The sequence below is a fragment of the Tympanuchus pallidicinctus genome, unplaced genomic scaffold (assembly GCF_026119805.1).
Source record: "Tympanuchus pallidicinctus isolate F22 unplaced genomic scaffold, pur_lepc_1.0 scaffold4, whole genome shotgun sequence".
Taxonomy (NCBI): Eukaryota; Metazoa; Chordata; class Aves; order Galliformes; family Phasianidae; genus Tympanuchus; species Tympanuchus pallidicinctus.
In genome coordinates, this window is record NW_026294758.1 from 11,810,630 (window position 1) to 11,834,946 (window position 24,317).

Here is a 24,317-nt window from a genome sequence, read left to right on the forward strand (position 1 = left end):
ATCACGGCAAGATACAGCTGACATTCCAGATAGGACTTCATTTTATCCAGGTATCTGTTAGCATAATAAACACAGAGTAGATGGCAAAAGTCCTTGTGATCACTGAAACAAAATACACAGCACAGAAGTATGCATAGATGCTTTTTTTTTTTTTTTTTAATGTTACAGAGATTGCTCTGAGAACGTCCTTAAACATACCATTCAAGGTACTTATAAAATTTTAAGATGAACTAATTGTTCTGATGTACCATGTAAGCAACATCAGCTTCATTTTTGGAAACATTTGCCATAATCACTTTAAGTTATTTATGCAGCAGGAGCATACAATAGATGAATTCAGGTGTTTTAAAAATCTTACTCTGTATATTATTAAATTGAATACACTTTGTATTATTGAATATTGAATATTCTTATATTGAGAGCATTGAAGTATCCTCCAAAAGTTTAGAAATTTCCTAATTTAGGTTTCTAGTACATAAGATTTTTGAAACTTCTCTCATCACCTAAAATAGCTTATTTTGCAATCCTACTATGTACTTTGTGAAAATCGCTATGTAAAATGTATCCTACATAACTGCTGCTGCCAGGGAGTTTGAGATGTGGTCATAATGATTCCTGCTTATTGTACTTAAACTGACCAATTTTGAATATGTGATGAGTGACTTCTTTAATAATATGTAATCTTTCAGTCACTAACAGAGGTCATGTTTTAAATCCAACACTTCCAGATCTCCTCATGGTTAGCTACATTACTAGCAAGTCAGCTAGGTTTTCCAGAATCAGATGGCAGTCAGCAAGTAAGATGTAATACTCTAAGTACATACTATTCAATGTATTAAAAAAAAAATCTTGAAAATTTGCATTAAAATTGGTTTCCTAGTCACGCACCCACACCCAGATCTGAAAAGTGATGTCTAATGCCTTGCCTGAGATGTTCTGATGGCTGCAGAACATCAGTTAACTAATAATTATGATACTTCTATCTAGATAAATATTTCACAATACGGAATAAACCTTTCATGTTCTCCTAGTTTTCTGTATTCTAGCCAATATATTTGTTCTGACAGAGAGAAATCCTATTACCTTTCATTAGTTTAGTGTGAACCCTCACTATTTTCCTGAGAGTGTGTTGTTATCTGAGCCCATAAGATAATTACACAGAACTCAACCTCTCTGGGCAACCTATGCCAGTGCTTCATCACCCACACAGCACAGAAGCGTTTCCTGGTGTTCATATGGAACCTTCTTTGTTCTACTTTGTCTTCATTGCCCCTTGTCCTCATACTGGGCACTACTCAGATTCTGGCTCTGTCTTATCTGCACTCTTTTGGCATTTGTAAGATGTTGGTGAGGTCACCCAAGCTGCCTCCAGGCTGAGCCAGCCACAGGCTCTCTCAGGCTTTCCCCCTGAGGAGGTGCTCTAAGCCCTTTGTTGTATTCATGGTCTCGTGCTGTACTCTCTTCAGTATGTCCGTATTGCTCTTGCGTTTGGGTGCCCAAAGCTGGACATAGCATTTCAGGTGTGGCCCCAGAAGTGCTGAGTGCATGGGAAGATCACCCTCCTTGTCCAACTGGCAGTGTTTTCTTAGTGTAGCCCAGGATACCATTAGCTTTTTTGGTATGAGCACATTGCTGGTCCCTGATCAATTTGATTTCCACAAGGACTCCCAGGTCCTTTTCTGACAATCTGCTTTCTTGATGTGTAGAATCTGCCTGCTTAGGCTTGTTTTTCCCTAGGTACAGGACTTTGAATTTCTTGTTGAATTACATGACCACCGTTTTGACTCTTAGAGCTCCGCACAAATACAGATGAATATACAGAATCTTCTCATCCAAGAAAATTGTCAGAAATGGAGTTTAACAGGAATACAATAAAAGCTGTGGTAGTGGAGCAGAAGACCTGGGCAGACAAGTGTGCTGGCCAGATTGGCTTTCTTTTTTTTTTTTTTTTTTTTTTTTTTTCCCTTTCCCCCCTATTTTTCCACAATTTTTCCTCCTTCAAGCTCCTAGAAGCCTCAGTTGCACTGCCCTTTGTTCCCCCTGTGATCATCCGTTAATGAGACTTCCACAGTCTCAAAATGATCTTTCCTGCATCCCACAGATGTTGCACCCATGTAGATGGTTACTTTCCATAGCTTGAAGAGATTTCAGGGAGTGCCTTTTTCTACTGAGTACTTTTCTCCCTTTTTTTTCCTCCTCCATTTTTTGGGGGGCTTATGATACATCTGCATTTCAGTCGCACTTATGACTGTTTAGTAGACCACATTGATCTTGAAGTAATTCTAGTAGCTATCCAGTGATGATAATCATAATGGATTTTCTGTGGCAAACTGCTTCCATTCATTCAGTGCGGGTATATACTTACTTCAATATTAGATGCTCATTCTCTGAAAATTCTTTTTTTTTTTCCTTTCATTTTAAGTAGATAACCATATTTGGCAAAAGTCCACTGTGAAAAATCTCGTGAATCACAAAGTCTCCCCACTGAATGAAGGAGCTACTAGGTTGTAGTTCATGCTTCCAAATGAACGAAAGATTAAATTGTTAAATTTAAATAAAGTTTATCTTAGAAGTGAATGGCTCTCATTATAAAACAGTTTTCTATGTTTAAGTCAAGGCGTGGGGAAAGAGCTGTGAAACTGACATTTCAATTTTATACAAAATAACCTGATTCACATAACTAACTGAAGTTTTTTTGTATCTTTGTATTTCTAAGTAACAGTCACATGTATGAAGACAATATTGAAGTGATTGATGGTGATCCTGTGTTAAAAATGGATCATTAGCTTGAGTGCTATCTTAGTAATAATCATTTCTAATGTAGGAATGGTGTGACATAATTTTAGTAAAACGAACCCAAACTCTCAGGTTGTAAATTATGTGTATATAAATACACAGCTAGAAAAGAGCCTTGTTTGAGGACATTTTTGAGAAACCCATCAAATTTGGACTAAGTTGTTTAAATTACCCTCTGTAAGAATTGTATGCTATGCTAACCTGTAAAGAGCTCCCTTTCACACTATCTTACGGGTCAAGTCTGTCAGTGAAGGTTTTGTAGTGTTACTGTACTGTACTTTGGCCACAACAACTCTACATGCTTGGGACAGAGTGCCTGGAAGACTGTGTAGAGGAAATGGACCTGGGGGTATTGATTGATGCTTGGCTGAACATGAGCCAGCTGTGTGCCCAGATAGCCAAGAAGGCCAATGGCATCCTGGCCTGCATCAGAAACAGTGTTGCAAGCAGGAATAGGGAACGCCCAGGTCCCTTTCCTCTTCACACTCATCCAGCCACTCATCCCCAAGCCTATAACGCTGCATGGAGTTGTTGTGCCCAAAGTGCAGGACGCGACACTTGGCCTTGTTGAACCTCATCCCGTTCACCTCAGCCTAGCGGTCCAGCCTGTCTAAATCCCTCTGGAGGGCCGCCCTACCCTCAGGCAGATGGACACCACCTCCCAACTTGGTGTCCTCTGCAAAGTTGCTGAGGGCGCATTCAATCCCCTCATCTAGGTCATCAATAAAGACATTAAACAAGGATGGCCGCAGTACCGACCCCTGGGGGACACCACTTGAAACAGGTCGCCAGCTGGACTTAGCTCCATTAATCACTACCCACTGGGCACGGCCCTCTAGCCAGTTCCTTACCCAAAGAAGTGTATACCTGTCCAGGCCACGGGCAGCCAGTTTTCCCAGAAGAAGCCTGTGAGGGACCGTGTCAAAGGCTTTGCTGATCTCTAGGTAGACTACATCAACAGCCCTTCCCTCATCTACCAGGCTGGTCACCCAGTCATAGAAGGAGATGAGCATGACCTGCCTTTCGTGAACCAGTGCTGGCTGGGCCTGATCCCCTGGACACCATGTACGTGCCATGTAATTGCAAGATGATTTGCTCCATAATCTTCCCTGGTACAAGGTCAGGATGACAGGCCTGTAGTTCCCCAGATCCTCCTTACAGCCCTTCTTGTAGATGGGAGTCACATCAGCAAGCCTCCAATCCTCTGGGACCTCTCCATATAACCAGGAGTGCTGGAAGATGGTGGAGAGCGGCTCGGCAATCACCCCCACCAGCTCCCTCAGTGCCCCAGGATGAAGCCTGTCTGGTCTCATGGACTTGTGACAGTCCAGATGGAGGAGAAGCTCTCTGACTGTCTCAACCTGAATCGCTGGGGGCATATTCTGAGTAGCATCCCAGACTTCCAGATCAGGGCGTAAAGTGCCTAGAGGATAACTGATCTGGCTATTAAAGTCAGATGTAAAGAAGGCATTGAGGACCTCACCCTTCTCCTTATCCTCAGTGGTCACATTCCCTGCTGCATCAAGTAAAGGGTGGAAATTCTCCCTGGTTCTTCTCTTACTGTTGATATATTTATGACAGGATTTCTTACTCTCTTTTACTGCAGTGGCCAATCTGAGTTCAAGTTGGGTTTTTGCCTTCCTAACTTCCTCCCTGTAAACCTTAGCTACTCCCTTGTAATCTCCCCAAGTAGCCTGTCCCTTCTTCCAGAGGACATAGACTCTCTTTTTCTCCCTGAGTCTCAACAGTAGTTCCCTGCTCATCCACACCAGTCTTCTTCCCTTATGGCTCGCCTTACGGCACTCAGGGACAGCCTGTTCTTCTGCCTTTAAGATTTCCATCTCGAGGATCGTCCAGGCTTCCTGGACTCTTTTACCCTTAAGGAGTGAAGTTTTCTTCTACACAAGCCCCAGATTATACACTGACGCATCTATCACCTTGTTATATTGCAAACTTGCCTTCAGCTTGTTTTGTTAGAACACTGGTTTAAAACTACTTCAGCTTAATGACATTATGATACACTTCAGTACTACAAGAATAAATTGCACTTCAGTGTTTCAAGTCTAAATAGCAGTAATTTAGCTGGAGAAATTGTATAGATTGGTACCTGTGCTTGGTACCCTTGAAAGCTTAAAAATAATCTGGTATAAATATTTACAAGAGGTAGGTCTCAGGGGTAACTTGAACTATCTGAAAAGCAAACCTTTGAAGATTTAAACAGGTATGATGCTACTTTTAATGCTTAGGTTTGCTCAGCAATCTAAATTACTGTTGTAACTCAAATAGAAAATCATTGCCTTTTGAATGATTGCAAAGCAAACACAGTTATGCTGCAAGAAAAAAATGCACATGCATTTTAAGTGTAGAACCATCTACTTAGAGAACTGGTACGGCAAGTAAAACATTTACATGCTGTTTATTCTAATTGAACTTGTTCTTTAAAATTTTTAGAAGGAATGCAGCATACATCTCAATCACACAATGGCCACTGACAGCAGCCTCTAATAAGAGCCAGCAAGAATTGTGTTTTGCTAATTTGTGTATGACTGATTTTCAGCCATAATTTGTTCTTCCATCAATCTCTGAATCATTTAAAAACTGAGAAGATGTTGTGGTGACAGGATAATAGGTAAGTGGTTTGTGTAAGCCAAGGTGGCAGAATCCATAAGCAGAATGTGTGGCCATCTGCCTTGCCTGCAGTTGTATTCTGGTTGTACAGAAATGATTTTATAGCACTGTTCTGTACCATGCTTTTAGCTCAACAGATTTTGAGAGAAAGTAGTAGCCAATCTTCAATTCTGTGTTGTATAGAAATGCAGTTGGAGCAGAATGATCCTGTGGGTCTTCTTGAGAGAATTCAAATTAGTTTGTCAAAGTAATGGTTTTATTTTGACCAGGTTTGAGGTAGAAGATCTGAAAAAGCGTGTCAAATGTCACTGTTTACGCTGGAGCCGTCGGGGCTTTTCATCTTGTTTCAATGCTTACACAAGATTTGCATCACTGAGTCCATGTTCTTAACCTCTCCATGCAATCCGCTTGTCCATCCATAAGTGCAACATGTTGTCAGCTCTGTCACAATAGACCTCTGCTTGAGTGGTGTGGTAAATACATGACTGTTATCTCTTCATCTAAGTAATGAAGAATTAAGACATTATTAATGATTGCATTCTGTCAAAACAAGTATCCAGGAATAATTACTGAATCAGAGCCACAACTTTTCTTTAAACTGAGTCCTGCAGAACTTCCATACAAAGTTCCTGATAGAGTCTGCTGTCTGTACAAGTAAGACAATAAAAATGGGCATGTTAATATGGAAGATAAAATGCTGATGAGCAGTGTTGTCCTCTTTTTTTTTTTCTTCCTCTGTTACTCCTGCTAGCTATGTCATTCATGCCTTTGCAACAGCCAAACAGATTTTAAGCCATGTTTTTGTTTTTTTTTTCCCTGTGGGAATAAAATAATATAAAGTATTTTCAGTGCTACAGTTCAGTATGTGTAAAAATGTATATGTTCTTCAGTAAACATGTATATGTTACTGAAAAAGCAAATGTTTCTCCAATTCTTGTATTGGTATTCAAATTGTGAACTTTGGAACTCCTAGTTTTGCTTACCAGAAGCACAGAAGCAACTCTTACATTGTTTTATCTTTGGAAAAGATAATTCTAGTGAGTTGATAGGGGCAGCTGATGGCTTTTTATTTTTAGAGAAACCTGAGTGAGGCCTTTTTTCTTACACTGTGAGGCAGTAGGGTGGCAGTTATCATGGTTGCTACAACTTCTCCAGTAGAAATAGAATCCCATTTTTATGCAATTGGTAGAATAAACAGAAATTCTTAATGTTTTACATTACAAACATTGGAGTGGAGGTGTTAGTGATAGAATTTTAAGAATGAAAGCAAGTAGGATGGGAATCCGGGGAGGGGAAGGTTTCAGCAGATGCTGACCTTTGGCTTTCTGGTAGAAAATTATTTTGCATGGCTGTGTAATTTGAAGAGACCTGAAGAACTTCCATTTAATTTACTGCAACATTTTCATGTGTGTGACTCAGTAGTTACTTTTAAATTGGCTTGAGTTGATAAATAAATCAAGTTTTCCACTTGCATATTGTGAAATGCTTGTCTTTGACCATAGAGCTGTTTTGAATTTGATTGGTCTGCAGTGTTTCAGTGACTCAGATAAGCTGGATGGGGTGCTTCATGTAAGTTGCATGAAAGCACATGTAAGTTACTGTGGAACAGCTCTCAAACTTGTTGATCTGTCACCATTGACCAAAGAAGGATTTGCACACAGAAAGATTTGCATTGAAAGATTTTTTTTTGTTCTTGCGAGTACATTTCTAGATAATTCTTGATATGCTAAGCACTGGAATTTTCTGTGAGACAGAGGAGTATTTTTTTGCATTGGTACCACTCCTGCCTCCGTTGCCCAGTGATGGTGTAAATCAAACTAGAAGATGCAAGCAGTATTTTTCCTCTTATGCAAATCTTTCCCTTAGAAAAGATTATTTAAGCAATATTTTGTCCGTTGCTGTAGAAAAAATATTAAGTTTTCAGTAAGAAAGTGGGTGAGGATTTTAAGAGATCTGAAAGTTAGTTGATTGCTACTGTATTCTGAACTTACGCTTTTCATCCCGGCTGGTACAGAATATTGCTCTTTGATAGTGTTGATAATACATAATTTCTTGTTGCCAGTGGAAAAACTGGGTAGTTTTCCAGCCATCCATTGTGTTCCTGTGGCTTTGAAAAGGATAATGTTTACGTGGGCTAGAAAGCTCCATACATGAGAACTGTGAGAACAGAAATGGAATTTCAGGCATAGTCTTCCCACAGTAAATTCCAGTGAGTTGAAAACAAACAGCAGCAAAACTCACCAGAATGTACGTAGATGCAGCTTTATATGATTAACTGTTTCTCATATGTTTTCATTGAAAACTACCTAAACGTGGTGATGATGGTGCTGTTCTGTGTGTACTTTTTTAAAAAAGAGAATCAGTTTTGGTTAAGTTAAACAAAGCAAAAGGGTAATTTTTATTTTGTGTGTGAGGAAAATTAATTCAGAAAATGGGACATCTGTTGTGCAAATGCAAAGAAGAAACATAAAGCAAATTGAATTTCAACATTTGTCATTGAATACTTATTTATCATTTACACTTCATTATTATATTAAGGAATGTGAATCATTATTATTTTGAGAAACTTTAGTAGAACAGTAGCATCATAACTTCTAAAACTTGATATTGACAGCATTTGAAGTGCAGTAACATTCTTTCAAATAATTGAATTTGTATTCAGGCTGAAGCTGATTTAGCTGATCTGCTTTATTTGCCATTTTAGGTTTTATGGCAATGTATTGTTGAAAGTGTTGCGAAGCAAACAATAGGAAACAGGAAGGTTTCTTTGATTTTATGGCAAGTTCAGCACCTAGTGAACTGCTGTTTTTTGTCAGACTGGCAAGAAATCAATAGCATTTAGCTATTAGCTGCTACAAGAGGAAGACCAGGATGCTGTTTTGCAGTTCTCAAGCCAAAGCTTCATAGTATTTCTTGTGGAATAACAACATTGCTGCCATCATGGGAAGGTTTTTTCTGTTCCAAGATGAGCTCTCTCAGAAGTTCAGGCTCTGTTCAGGTGAGCCTGAGAAATCTCTTGTTCTTGAAGATGCAGATAGACGTTGCAAAATTTGAGCCTGATAAACAAAAATGCAAAATATTCTGTGGAAACAGAAAGCCTCCTGACTTTGAATACAACCTACTGTTGTTTTCTGGGAGAGGGTGAGTGATACCTATACTTTTCTGCCCTTCCCCTCCACCACTCTTTTGACTCTGTCTTCTCCTAACTGATGTCAGCTTAGAATTGCTCTTGGCTCTCTCAAGCACACTCTAACTTCAGGGAAGTAAGGCTTGGCTAGCAATCCTTTCTATGCTTTGATATTTTCAAATCTGTGGACAGCAGAGTCAGTCTTTGCTGCTATGTGGTGTGTGCAGAACAGCCCAAGAACTGGATTGATGTGTTGTGGCTGTGGTTACTGAGCCTAAGCAGTACCTGTGAACCTGAAACAGAGTTCTCATGTGCCCCTAGCAGCTTTGTGAGGAGCATGTAGTGGTAGTTGCTAACTTTCTGCAGAAAGTATTTTTCAAAGCTGGTAAGAGAAAATGGTGCTAATTTAAATATATGTGATGTGAAATGCCCTAATGAGCTGCATTGTTCAGAAAGTAAAGCCATGTTGCATGCCCCTTTTCCTCAGTAACAAAACAGAGTGTAATCTGTGAGTTGAACACAAATATTTATGCAATCCTAGAATTGTAGAAATGTAGGAAATGTATCCTCTCTCAGAAAGGTGCTTCCAAACGTGTATTATCCAATGCAGTGCCAGAAAACTGTCACCAACTGAAAAGGAAGTGCATGCCTAGCATGAATAAAAAAAGATTCTTCAACTTTTCCCTTGGTTATTATATTTTGGTACAGCACCAAAAAAAAGCATCACAGCTGTTTACTTGACATCACAGTTCCAGTGAAAAAGAGTTGATGGAAGTGTATTATCAGTAACATGGATATTGAAAAGTAGTTCTAATAGCTCCTCTTGAAATATTTCTGTAAGCTGTTTTTATTTCTGCACAAGGTAGAAATCAGCACACAAAAGGTAATTTTGATATGCATTTACTAACTTTGTTCATGTCATCTCTGAAGACAGGAGATGCCTGCTGTCAAATGACACAGTTACATAACGACAGCTTTTGGAGTTATTATACATGGCTGTTAATGGTGGTCTTTTTATATTCTATCAGAGCTTTTTATATTCTATCAGGCATTTTCCCATTCTAGAGGGTGGGTTATACTGGTCTTGCTCTTCAAGTCACAGAACACTGTAGCTGAACTGCTTGAAATTTTGAGTGTTTGTTTTTCCTAAAACTGTTTCTATATAGAAATGATTATATATAACAGAGATGTAACAAGGTCTAGGATGAGCTGACTTCTGATTCTTGCTTCCTTATCATATGTTGGCTCACTTTATGGAGAGAAGCTCTGTTTATAGCAATCTTGAGTTGAATTCGTTCATAGCAGATCTATATTTGGGCATCTTTGCACATATCCTTATGTCTAAAATAAACACCATAATTCTTACCTTGTAGAGGAGTTAGCAGATTAGTTACTATCTGTAGAAAGCTTTAAAATGACAAATCCTGTGTTTGTGTGTATTCAGAATATAACTAGAAAGCCTGCCAATTAATCTGCTTATTAGAAATTAATACTTCAAAATATCTCACTGTGTAAAAATTGTGTAGGTGTATGACCTTGGGTATGTACATTTTTATGTGCGTGTTGTTTCATGTTTTTTTTTTTTAAGTGTAGGTTTGCTGAGAAACTCAGATTCCACTCCTGCCAGTACACTCTCTTTGGGGACAATATTTAAAAATGAGGCTTATTAGTAATTTTGTTATTTAGGTGTTCCTTCATTATTTAAAGTAAGAGGGATGTTTTGTGCTAAGTGTAATTTGACATCTAGAACAATTAAACAAGAGTTTAGGTAGATTTTCCATTGCTTGTTATGTTAGCGTAGATTAAGGAGGTGCAACGGCTCACTGTGAGCCTCTTTGATGCAGGAACAGTCTAGTGAGATTTTTCTGGCCTGTATTACCCAAGAGTTCTCACTGGAAGATTACAAATGTCCCTTCTGGGCTTTAAAATCTTATCTGCTAATTAAAATACAGGGATTAATGTTGTAGAGCAAAACAAAAATGGAGGTAATTTAAAGCTGAATTTGTCTGACAGAGCTCTGCATCATTATCAGATTTTAGACTAGAAAACTGGATGGCAGGTATTTGGGATGTTTGTTGGATGTCGTGGTTTTGTGATTTTTGGCTTTCAGTATTCCACACCATAACATCATGTGGGGCACTGGGAGTTTAACTGTCAGTGCTCAAGTCCTGGGTACCTGCCCTGAAGAGAAGAAGAACTACATTCCCCAGGGGACCTTGCGGTCAGGGAGAGGAGGTTTAACTCCTGGCAAGGTCACTTGAGTTCTCTTTCTCGCCTGCCCTTCGTCGTGGGCGCTGCTCCCGTCTCCCTGCTGCTCCACTGGACTGCGCATCTCACCTCAGCGTTGTGGTGAGGCCTATCCACCTTTCAGACATTCTCTCTCTCATTATATTTGATTTATTAGCTTCAATTCTGATTATATTGTATTATAGTGTGTTATCTTGCATTCCAATAATATATTTAGAAAATTAGTTTGTTTCTCCTCAGATCGTTGCCGCTGTTTTAATTATTTTGGGGTCCCCTGTTTCCTTTTTTTCTGGAGGCGAGGATCCACAGATCTCTCCACCCCACTCGTCATGGAACCGGGCCCAACCAGCCCATAAACTGTTGACATTGGACAAGGAGAGAATGGCTTTCAATACATGGAGAAAGGCTAGGAATGAGACACGCATAAAAATAACTCAAAAAGTCTAATTCCTGAAATACATATACAACTGTCACTGACTGTAGTATTCTCTGATGTCCCCTTCTACCCATTTCTCATCAGTCTGAACAGTGCAGTTTTCTGCTTATGCAGCTGTTCCATGCTAGATAACGTGATTGGGTTGTGCTCCTTTTCTGTTCCTTGCATTGGTAATGCAGGTGATGACGGTTTCAGCATAGACTTCTGAGCTACGTGTGGGTCGAATGTACACGTACTGAACATGTCTTGAACTATAAGTAAAAGGAATTCCATCAAAGCAGGTGATTTTTATTTATTTATTTATTTATTTTTGCAAGGAAATATAAGGAATATATTATAAAGAAAATAAAGACTGGAAAGGATGAGAAGCAATGTGTGTTAACATGGTAGCTAAAATTTAGCTGACCTGAGTAATGTTTCCTTTTTCCAGTGCTTGGAAAGTTGAGAATCCTAGGGGAATGGGCTCATGACATACAGTGGGAAGCAGAAGAATACTAAAAACAAGAGATAAGAAAACAAATTCTGCCTATCTCTTGGTTTCAGGCAGATTTTATTTGTTTGCTGTGTGCATAATACAGTTTTCACTGCATAGATATTAGTTTGTCAGGGTACAGCAACCCCAGCCGTTAGATGTAGAGGCATCTCAGTGTCAGTCCCGTGAGGCCCTGCATGTGGGAGGAGAAGCTAAGGATAAGCAGGAAGGCAGCTGTTCTGGGAATGCTGTGAATGTTTACTAGTGAATACGGTAGCATCAAGATGCAGCCTTTCAGCTCCCTGAAAACATGGTGAGGTGCTTTGTAGATTGCTTTGCCAGAAACAAGCACATTGATATTGAGTGCAAGTCCCATGTTTGTTGCCAAAAGGCCTTAAGAGACCTGTGTAATACACAGATTTCCCAACTAAATGAGATGTTTGACCTGACTGTCCTGAATTCCAATGCTTCATTATAGACCTTCTTTCTGTTCTGTGCCAGGCCCTGGGGACGGCAGCAGCAGAGAAATGACTGTTGCAGGGGAAGGAAAGATTTGCTGCTGCTAGGTAATGCATAGCCTTACCAGGTAACCAGCCTGTGCTTTCTGACAGGAGATTCCCACTGGACAGCATCAAATAAAGTTCGAGAAGATGGTACCCATATTCTGTTTATTATTAGTGAATAATACAGCTATGCTCAATGTGTTCTATCAGTTATTGTAGTCTTTACATGCTGAAGTCTCCCTTTGTGTGGCAGAATTTTTCCCTATTGATGATGTGTTGCTGAAATACAAATGGTCTGCACTGAAAATTTAGCAGATGGGGCCATATTAGCCTGATTCTCCCATCCATGAAAATAACCATTATAACTCCATAACCATTATAATTTGGCATCATTTTAATTCAAGTTAATGTGTTTGCAAGACTGTGGTCTTCAGTGACCATTGTGTACTCCCTTTTGGTTTTGTTTGTTTGTTTGTTTTACATGCAAGTTGTATGTGGTATTTTTTTTCAATATAGGAAGAGTGTATAGAAGAGGATAGACTTAAGTGTATCCTCTCTACATCCAGAACAGCTGATTGCTTGTTTAAATACATTGCTGTTGCTTTTGGTCTAGACATTATTTGCAGAATACCTCAGAAATGTGATTAAGTGACACAGGCCAGAATAGATTTTATACTGCAGTTTGTAACTTGATTAACACAATATTAGTTAAAGAGAAAAGGCACCATAAAATAACTTAATTGTCTTTTATAGCTGTTGCTTATATTTGGCTGGTGTTTAACCAAAAAATGGGATAGATACTGCAGCCTATCTCTGAATCTTCTCAGTGCATGAAATGGCATTCAAAAAAATACCTTCTATCCTGTTCTTGATCCAGTGGCTTGCCATATTCTTATATTTGGCATATATTTGCTATGGTTTAGCAGATTATTAGGCCTCTTTCTTACTTTCAGAAGTTTTTTTTTTTTCTCTTGTCCAGTTAGGTACCAGATTTCTATCTACCAGGAGTGATGAAGTAACATTAAGATGATAAAAAATACCCTTAATCTCTAATCTCCAGCAAAACTGTGGGATCACAAAGAAACATAGAAGTTAAAATGTTGCAGTGGCTCTCTACCAGTTTTGCACATTTCCTCTTTATTTCTTTAAAGAATAAAAGTCAGTGTGTGCAACTGTAAAGACTAAAGATGTGTGTAAACTACTCGCATTACTCAGGATGTTTTATAGCCTAACAGTCTTGTCTGCTCTTTTATGGTCCTGTCCTAATCATCCCTACCATTCTCATCTGCTTTTTTGGCAGCTGCTGATAGTGGGCTGGTATTTTCACAGCAGTATTTGTCATTATCCTAGGTTCTTACCCCTGAGTGGTGATGCCAAGCACAGAGCCCCTTTTTTTCACATGTGAATCTTGGAATGTATTCCCTCCTGTATGTCACTTTACATTTGTGTACAACAAACTTAACCTGCCATTTTATTGTCCAGTAACTCAGGCGTGTCGAGTCTGCAGTTCTTCACAATGGTTCTTGTCATTACTATCTTGAATAATTAACAAACTTTGTCATCCTTTGTAATCTGTTGTTTCAGTTCTCAGAGCAATTCTCTGTGGAAGTCCTTTGGTGACCTTGTTCCATTATAAGAACTGACAGATGGTCCAATATTCAAATTGCTTTCTAGCTTTTGATTAGATTTTTTTTTTTTTTAATTTTTTTTATTTGTGGAAGGACATTCCTCTTCTAAGTTCTGGATGCTTAATTTTCTTAAAATCTGTCAAAAGCATTCTGGAAATTTTGTCATTGTAATCCAAGTTCTCTTGGCCCCAACAAAGAATTCTGATGGCATAGAGGTGATCATTTTATATCTGTGATACTAGATTTTCCCAAGTACATCATATTAATTACATTATCCACTAATTCTGTTCTCATTATAGCTTTTAGTAGTTGATGTGATAGAAAAATTTGTAGGCTTTGTAGATATCCCTGGAAACTTCTAAAAAATTATAGTAACTTTAATCTTTTTGTTGTTAGTTCATTTTCATGCTAATGTAACAACAAGCTACAGATCCCTTGCCAGTGTTAGTGGCACAGCAAATTTTGAGACAGCACAAACACAGCACAACACAGCACAAGCATTTGCTTTCTTCTGATTTTAAAGAAAATAGCTTCCTTGAAACCAGGTTTTTGTTAAGGCTCCTAATTTTTGGTGGTAATCTTCATGCACAGACTAATGTTTCCCACCAGTTTTGCATTTATAATTACCATTCTCTTCAATTTGTTGGCTGGAATTTTCTTTTTAGATTCTTATCAAGGTTCGGGCTTGAATGATGTGAACAGAACTGCACAGTAAGTCATCGGCCAGTCGGGAAATAGCAGTAGGTCATTCCACAGTCAAGTTCTAAAAATAGTATCTTATGGAGAGAACAGTTTTGTTAAATAAGGAAAGTTTAGGGGGAAGAAGTGCATAGGCAAGTATTGCCATACTGCTATCATTTACAATATTAAAAGATATGGTAGTCACCTTGGAGTCCGTACAAACATAATTTGAATGTTTTTTGTATGATGCTGATGAAAGGATAAGTACCAAAAGCACATGCATCCTCTACCCAGTATGAATTTTTCTATCCAGGCGTCAAAGCTGACCAAAATCTTCAAGGAACTGGACACAGGAGCTTGTAGAAAGAGATATCAAGCAGTATTATCATCTGTGGGAGTAGCTTTTCAGTCTGTGCTGTGTAGCCGCACATCTGTGTAAAGATAAGTACTTGTTCTTCTTGGTCCTCTCATCTTTCAGTAACTTGGAATTGTTGCTTCCTTTCTGAGTATCAGCAGTAATTTACTGACAGAAAAGACTTTTCAGATTGCTGTAATAGTAGGAGATGGAAAGGAGTAAACAGATAAGTGTGGTGATGAGCTGCCAGGTGACAAAGCGGAGATGTCCTTTGCAGATTCCATGTGAGATGGAGAGAAGAGTGAGCTGTGGGACTGTCCTTGTTTGTTGGGAGTAATGTGTCTGTGTTTGTGTGACTCTCACTTCATAAACAGCAAATGCTCGTGTCAGTCTCAATGGAAACAGCATGCCGTTGCTGAGAAATTTAGTCTTAAGGGTGTTTGTATTGATGGAGAATTGACCTAGTGTGCTGTGAAAGTGGTGTTTATACAGGGCATTTTTTCTGTTGGTCTTTGACTTCCCTCTTCTCCCACCCCCCACCCCGAGTATAGCTTGTGTTTCCTCATAGGAAGAGGAACATTAAATCTTTTGCTGTCTTATTTTGAGTACAGCTATTATCTGGGAAAAGTTATTACGCTGTCAGTGGAGATTTCAGCATAATAACGAGTGACAATAAATGTTCTGGTGAAGTACTTTTCATCTTATTCTTGTTCTGGTCACTTCTCTGAAGCAGAGGCACTGATCATCTCACTGCATAATCTTCCATTCTCACCACAGTAAGGAACTTTGATTAGTGGTAGGTACAAGCTGGCACAGTAACATTCTTTATGCATCTTGTTCCTGTTTTTCTTTCCTTCGCAGTCAGTCGAGACAGGGCCTTCAAATTTATGCAACTAGTAACAACTTTTCCTCATTCCCCTCATAAATGATGATACTGGTAGTCAGTGGTAATGTGTCCTGTAGTGCATATTTACTGTCATCACGTCAGGGAACTACTGGATGTATGCAGAAAAGTGCTGAAAATACAGTAAAACATCAAGGATGCCATCATTTTCTTGCAGTAAGATATTTGCTGCTTGAGAAATGTTTGAGAGGAGTTAGAATTCAAGCATGATGTAGAGATACTCTTTGGGAGTATGTTATGCTACTGTAGAGTTGACTTCAGGCTAAGTCAAGTGATAATTGACGCTCATGTTGGAGTGCAGTACTCCACACACCCATGTGTGATGGAGCAGGTAAGTGATGATTTTTTTAAAAGCAGCTTATGGAAACAGATGCCTTTTATAATTTAGTTTTTGCTTTCATTGAGTCCAGTCCTTTGGCACTAGCCCTCTTAAGTTTGAATTTGTGCATTTTCCTGGTCTAATGAAAAGCATTTAGATCGTGCCTGTCACCATAATAACTGCATACCTCTTAAGTCTAAATTCTGTGAAATGAGATCACTGCAGATCTTGCTCAGATGAGGTCTGAATTAGATGACTTCTAAAGGGATAAGGGATAGGGAGGACTGCAGTGACATTTTTTCCTTTAACTTGAACACAGTGGGATTAAGTCCCGTGCTTGTCTATACTTGTATCTCTTCTCATTTCATATGTCAGTTAGCAGCTTTGTGAATCACAAATAACTTGTTACATAAAATACAGCACTGATTGGTGTGATTTATCTTTAAATATACTTTAAGAGAAAGACTATTCCAGTCCATAAACAAAGCACACTTGTATGTAATTGTGCTGCACTTTTTTCCATCTTGTAGGTCGTATTAAACTGCACTGCTTTATCATGAAAGTTATTGATGTGGAAAATCTTACAAATGTCATCATTTTATCTAGTTGCAAGGCGTTCAGATTTAAAGAATATGCATTGTTAGGAAAATCAGTTTAGTGGGATTGTGCTTTGAATGATTTATTGGTTCTTGACTGTAAATGAGGGCAGTTTTCTTTCAGAAACCTAGCTGATCTGGGCCCAGACTTTCTTTATGTAGCCTATTAAATGTAAGTGCTTCTGCTTATTTTGCCTTGCCTTGCTTATTTCGATTGCCTGCTGCTAATCCTGTGGTACTTGTGATCTTCTGTATGAAAAGCATGTTGTATACATTTAACAATTTTTAGTAAATAATACAGTTCATGGGGAAATAGATTTCTCTTTGTGGAATGCCATTTTATTACTCACATTACCTAAAATGAAGTTAAACATAGAATTGTAGTCAGAAGCACCTAAACAGCTGGGTTTTGTAAATGTGAGGCCCCCAGGCACAAACCTAGATAAAAGCACAGGTGTGCACACAGCCATAGTGCCAGTAGTGAATACAATTCATTCTGGGCTCTGTGCATGCCATGGATGCTCCGTGCTTGCACAGCAGGCTGCCAGATGTTTCATAAGGGCTCAATGAATGGATGAAACCCTCTCTCATTTTATATGGACAAAATTAATTATAAGTGTTGACTATAAATATCTGCAGTCACTTCTCTGTAGGTAAAATTTCATCCCTCTGTTTCTTTTCGTGCTTGTTCCTGCCCTGGAACTAGCTGTTAATTCTGAATTGGTTCGTATTTGCTGGATCACCGGCATTGTGCTTGGCTCAGAGAGGTATTTTCAGCGGAGCTGTGGGTTTGACAAGGAAAGCAGAATGTTTGTTGATATAACTTCAGGTTACTTACTGCTGATAGAGTGGTGGGAGAAAGTAAGTTACATACCTCACTTGCTAACTGGTGTGAGTTTGGAATTTACTGATGGAACCTGGAAAATAACTGCTACCATGTGGTTACAGTCAGTTTCCTATTAATGGGGATGATGGTGAAAGAGGAACTGAGAAATTTTAGATGATAAAAACAACTGAATGGTCTGATGTGGAGATGCTTTTCTGCGAGACCTTCTGAATCACACAGCCTAACAGCTGGATGGCTCTGTGTGGGGTCAGACCCAACGCAGGTAGGTCTGTCTGTGAAACAGCTCACTACATTATGGCCGCAATCAAGGAACCTACTGAAGTTATAGGTGTGTGCTTAATTAGAATATTTTCTCACTTATTTTCATCTAAATCGCAGGAATGCTGTTTGCTACTAGAATGCAAGTACCCTTGTGAAATGAGTTTTGAAATAGGTGATGATGTTCTCAGGTTCTGCTAGCTGTAGATATTACTAGTGGTATTACTAAATTCTGAAAGGAGGAAAAAAAATTCCTGAAATTGTGCATTCCACAGAACATACCATGGGCAAAATCCTTCACATGAGAAGGCCGTCAAAAAATACGACACTTCTTCTGTGAGGAGTATTTTCTTATGAAACAAAATGTTCTGTAATGATAATTACGGCTGAGGCTACTTGAAAAAAAGGAAAAATGTTTTTGGAGTGTGAAAAATAGGAAGGGACACTTTTCTTGTTCTTCTGGAGTAATGAAGAAATTATCTACACCGAGTGCACAGTCTTGTGATGAAGAGATGGCATCACCAGATCTAGGATCCTATGATGGCATACAAGGACAGTGTTAGCTGAAAAAAATGCAAGGAAAAAAGAACTACAGGTACTCTCCTACAGTTGCAGTATTGTATGCGACTGTAGAAGCTTCTGAAGGAGTTACATTCTGTTATTTTGTATGTGAGATTTTAAGAATGATAACTGACTGTAAGTATCATGAAAGCTATTACCTTGATTCATGGGGGAATATGTTACAGTTTCAACTTCAATCTGTATTTCATGACTAATAGCATAAAACATATAATCATAGGCTGGAAACGGTTTGGGCTGAGTTTTAAAAGACAGATTCCTTATGTAACTCTTTTAGTTAAGCGTTCCTAAATATTTTTTTTTCTCATTTTAATTTGCAGTATTACTTTACTGTTCTATTTGGCCATGAAGGGCAGAAGCCACTGGAGCTCCGTTGTGAGGATGAAGGTGATGGAGATGAATGGGTGGAAGCTATTCACCAGGCTAGGTATGAAACTTGATCATTAACCTTCACCTCTATCTATACTGATAATAATTTGAAAATCTAAATTCACCTTCTAAAGTACAAATACATTTTACAGTGTGTTAGATGTGTATTACTTGCAATTTACAGATACGTTTTAAAAATGAATGCTTTCTTCAGTTCATGCTTACAAAGCCATATTTTATCTTTTGCAAGTGATTGTATTCTAGATGAAATTTGCTACAGGATACCCTTTTATTAGAAACAGCTTCTAGGATAAGTCTCTGTTAGAAGTGAAGTGAGTATGCATGAAGAAATAAGTGATCTGCAAATGAAGAAACAAATGTTTCTTCAAAAGCTCTTACTCGAGAGTAAATGTAAAAAAAAAAACCCATCATTATGATAAAGCATAATGAAAAAAGAAATCTTTAAATTGAAGTTCTGAACAGTATCTTTTGAAAGGGGGCATGTTATTAGTCCCACCCATGCAACTATTTCCCTGAGAAAAGGTCTGATAGGATAGCATTCAAGGTTTACAGTATAATTGAAAATTAGCCAACTGAAGGTTTGAGAAATGGGTTGCAGAGGCAATTATCTGTTGAAATGCACTTTCTCCGGCCTATTCTCTTATACACTTACCTCAACTAATCTACTCTATCATGGTAGCACTTTGAGGAAGAAGACAGTTTCTGAATTACTTACAACTTAAGCCATGTAAATGAAAGTGATTGTGCTTTATGAAAAAGAAAATGAAAAACACCAGATTTAATTTAGAAATTAGTCTGAAATTAGTCCCTGAAGCTCTAGCCCGTATGTCCTCTAGACATCTACTGTTTGAATCTTTATCATTTTCTTAGTATTGCTGCCTAACTGAACAGGTTTTGCTCCTTCTTGGAGCACCTGCTGGGTTGTGGTACTAGATGAGCCAAATTTTGCGCAGTAGCACTGCTAGTGACAACACAGTTCAGGAGCTGAGAAGCTGTCAGGTTTTGGAGTTTCTTTCCATGCCACCTGTGTTATTAAGGAGAACTGTTCAACTTGTTATTGATTTTAGGTCAATTTCTGCTGTGATTTATGATAAAAAACAAGTGAAGAAAGGAGACTGAATTTTTTGCTTTCTGGTAAGGGCATTCAGAGTAAGCAGGATCCTACGGTGTGTTCCCTATTCTGAAAATTTTCTTCTAGCTTATTGCCTGGTTAAAAAGTACATATGCAAGAAGGGCTTCACAGCACTGAGTTAAAATTTCTTATTGGAAGGCTCAGTTCAGAAACACATCCCACATGAATTTCCAGGGCAGCAGTTAGCAAAATATTAAATCAACCTTAAATAACACACAAATGAAAGCATAGGCAACCTTTTTTGGACAAAGCTGGTCTTAAGCTAGTCTTGTTACTTGCACGTATTGTCTGAAATGACAGCTATTATGACTTGAAACTATGGACATGGACTATGAGGGGTATTCTCAGGGCCCTGTGTCATGTGAGGGATTTTGAATGTGCTTTTCTGCATTGGTTTGATATTTCTTGGCAAGGCCCTTCTAAGGACCTGAGCACTGCTTTTTGTGTTCTTACATTCTTCGTATTTTGACAGAATACCAATAAGTGACAAAGATTGTGTTGAAATTTAGCTGCTCAACACACAGCATAAGACGGTACTCTTTTTGCATTGTTATTCTAATGCTATCCTGCTTGAGGAAGGCAGATTTCTTTTATTTGCCTTATGTTGTGCCTAGCAAAAAAGACTTGTGGTTACACACCTAGTTATTTCAGCATTGGGTCTTTTACCAAAGATAAAGTGAAAGGTAATAGTTTTAGGCTATTATCTAACATTTTTCTTGCCATCTTAAATAAAACAATGTTGTCTCAGGGATTATTTTTTTCCCTGTGTCTCCAATGTAGACTTTTTGTTTGAATTTGTCTATATTTTTGACATATGGGGACAAACCGTAGCAACTGCTTGAGTGTTACTGCTTGTCTGAGACTAGCATAAGACATTTCTGACCCTTCTCTCACAGTTTTGTTTTGACTTGCTAAATGACAGTTTGTGTTGCGTTTCGAAAATACTTCTTTCAGTATCTTAGATATCTTAGGTAAAAAAAATTGAAGAGATAATGAGAACATCTCTTCTTCTTTTAAATTTAAGGCCTGGAATATCTTGTTTTGTGTGAATATTTTAGAAATATTCATTTACTTTCTGGAGGGTCCCTTTGTAATCAGTAGCTGTGATAATCCCTGTTTTAGATGAGACAAAATAGGAGTGAGTTGCTTTTCCTTTTTTGTTGCATTGTGGTTAGTTTTGGGGGGTTTTTTGTGTTTTTTTTTTTTAATTTCTTGGTTTTTTTGATTGATGCACACAAAATGTGATTTTTTTGACTGCTTTCCCTGACTTTTTTGCAAAATGCACATTGGCAGTCGTCAGAGTCTCTTCCATTTTTTATCTAATTTGCAGTTGAAAAAATAAGCCTTTCCATCCCAGTACACACTACAACCCTTTTTGAGAACTAGGTATTTTGTCTGGATGCAAATTATTAATTAAAACATTTTTTGTTGTGAAGGGATAAACATGTCCCTTGTTTCTTGGAAGATTTTGCTATGGTGGGATGTTGCTGCTTATCATTTGGGGAGTACTGTACAGTCTTTGAGAGCTGGCATGCTGTTGTGTGCTGCAGCTAGATGCTGCAGTGCTTATGCTCCCCTCCACAGTACCTCCTCCTCATCTGAGAATGGATGGCTTATGATCTGACAATGGCATATGCAATTCAGTGTATTCTACTGGGACTCAATTCACTGTGAGCTCCATGTTCATACCCATTTTTCATCTCTTTTCATTTTGTTTTAATTCTCAGTGTTTTGACTTCTCAGTAGTATTCAGAGTGACAGAGAAGGGTTTCGCTTTTTGGAGTTACATTTATGGACTGGGGGATTTATTCTTGGCAACCACTGGCTCCTCTGTCTGTGACTGATTCTGGGATTTCTGTCCTGGGTTTTTGTTCCAGAACTTGGCCCCTTTTGAAAATATATTTCTCCGTCAATAAACTGAGACTGATTTTTTTTTATTTTTTTTTTTTTTACCTTCTTTACTATTTCTTCTTTTAATTTTATTTATTTATTTATTTATTTATTTATTTATTTATTCACTTTGCCTGAAATCCTGTTACATTTCTTTTCTTTTTTTCTTTTTTTACTGTATGAAGTACTCATCAAATTTCTAGTCTATCTTATTTGAAAGTCTTGAGTTAAGTATCCCAGGCTGCAGTTTCACATATGCTTTATACCTGTACAAGTCTACACTGCTGCTGGAAGCTGTCATTTTCATAAGATAGCAGTTCTTTCCCAACCTTTGCCAGCCCTTCCCTCATGCTGCCACAAGCATGAACTTAATTGGGAAACCGATTTTTACTATTTTCACAATTATGTTTTTCATATTTTTTTGCCAGCATAGTTTTAATCTATCTCAGTTCTCTGAGTCTGTTTACTAGACATCCACACAATATACCTATGTTTACCACACAAAGGAATGGGAGGCACTTGGTTGGAAAAGCTATGTGGGGCAAAAGAGTGGAGTGTTTCTTTCAGCTAAATTGCTGTTTAAACCGTATGATATGCCCTCCAATCCACAATCCTCAAAGAAAAGACTTACTGCTCAGTCTTGTTGGCATACAGGAACCTGTCTGTTCAGGAGCTGGCCCTGGATCCTTGGTCCTCCATTGCTAGCAATTGGAAGCATGACCCAGAGCCCCTCAGTCCCTCTCCAGCTGCCAGCTTTCAGTCCCCCTCACTCAGAGGTGAGGGTTTCCTGTATCTGACCTTACACACTCAGCGTAGCTGTTAACTAGCTTGTGGGAAGCTCATTTTCAGAAGTCATGCATGCAGATACATTTATCAGTCAATCATCCAACCTTATGGTCTTCCTAGTAACTGAACTATGTCTTCCGTGACCTCCAGAGGCCATCTCAGCAACTCTCTGATGATTCCAGTCTTGCGGACTAATCAATACCTAGCTTCCAAGGAGCTAATCTGACCCACTGGAGAGTGGGGCTTGACACTCAGTAGCGATCGCACCCTGAATGTGCACACCTGCACCATATGCGCACACTCCTGCTCTCCTGAAACTGCAGACACACAGGGTCACACTGTCTGTTGCCTTAGCTGCTGACACTTAGAGCTCCATGAACACGTGTACAGAGTCTTCTCACTCAGGCAAAGTGTTAGAAACTGAGTTTACTGACAAGATAGAGCATACTGTGCTGATTGGGGTAGGGCACAGCCAGACACTATTACTGACGATGAGACTGGTGTTCCCTGCCTGTGCTTTTGGCTATTCCTGTGGCAAATGACCTTTTATGGGCTGATTGGTCTCCTGCGATAGCTGTGGGAGTAGCCAGGCCAAGGGGCTCATTTATCTGCTTAGGTTATTTGCATTTGTTAAAATTAGGTCATTATCACGCACCCTAACATTCCTACTCTTAGACACTGAACCAGAGAGGATGGCATCACCTATGCTCCTTGCACATAGAAGTCTGTCTTCTCCCCCAGGAGGGCTGTGTTCCTGGAGCAGGTATCTTAGTGCTGTTGCAAACTACTTTTTTAGCCCATTAAGGGGACTTGTTCATCTTGGCAGATAGGTTCCTATTGTGTTTCCCTTTTCTGTCATTTCCACATTAGCACACAGCACATTAGGTAGACACAAAACTCCAGAGGCAGTCATTATTTATTGTTGTTATGGCTGTCTAGGTGATTGGTGCAGTAGTTGTTTTCTAAGTAAATATCTGCATTTTCACCAGTGTCCCCTTCTCCAAGACATATTAGCTGCAAATTCCCAGGAGCTCAGAGAATCCCCAGCTCAGGGGTGTGTATGTTCCCTTTGTATTTGGTCTGTTCTTCATAGCTGCTGTTGAATTCTGACCTGTTTTTGCATAAAGGGATAATGTACCTCTCTATTTGAGTTCATTACAGATTAATTCCTTTAGTCAGATTTCCTGAATAAAGGAGTGCTAGGACAGTTGAAACAGCTTGCTTTTTAGTATGAGTTGTAGCGGGTCCTGTGTTTTGAAATTTGATGGGTACTGCACTGATCAATGAAATGTGTTTCCAGGATTGCCTCACTGTCCCATGAGAGCATGGTATCACCAGCATTCCCATTGTCCAAAAGAAAGCCATTCCCCAAATCCATGGCTTGGGTGCACAAAGTTTTCAGTGGCTGTTGGGTCTACCTTTTTAAGAGTTTATGTTCCAGTTTTTATTTTCATTTCCCAATTTGAATGGTCTTGTACTAAAAGTAATGAGCCATTTGGGATGCAGATTAACCACGTTTCTGGATATGTCACGCAGTCCTGCTGTGCCACCCTCTCCATCCTAACTACTGTAGTCATTCATAGTCCAAGTGCCATTTCCCAGTTGCGTGACTGGAAATCAACAGACACTATTTTTATGGTCTTTCTAAACATTTGTCAGTGTGTATCTGAAAGCCCATTTTACTTACATATCTTCCAGTAAGCCACAGCTCTATAAATTCTGGAAGCCATTGATTGTCTTTGA

General features: G+C 38.9%; 1 protein-coding gene across 4 annotated transcripts in view; it reads left to right on the plus strand.

Moving 5' to 3' along the window:
- Window positions 1-24,317, plus strand: part of RASGRF2 (Ras protein specific guanine nucleotide releasing factor 2) — a 124,021-nt gene that overhangs the window by 14,581 nt on the left and 85,123 nt on the right. For 3 of the 4 annotated variants that reach the window (XM_052700508.1, XM_052700510.1, XM_052700511.1), the window contains exon 2: window positions 18,697-18,803. In XM_052700508.1, the coding sequence (XP_052556468.1) occupies window positions 18,697-18,803 (107 nt within the window). Of the gene's footprint in view, window positions 1-18,696; window positions 18,804-19,833; window positions 19,901-24,317 lie in introns of those variants that run through there. The other variant, XM_052700512.1, reaches the window with a different exon arrangement.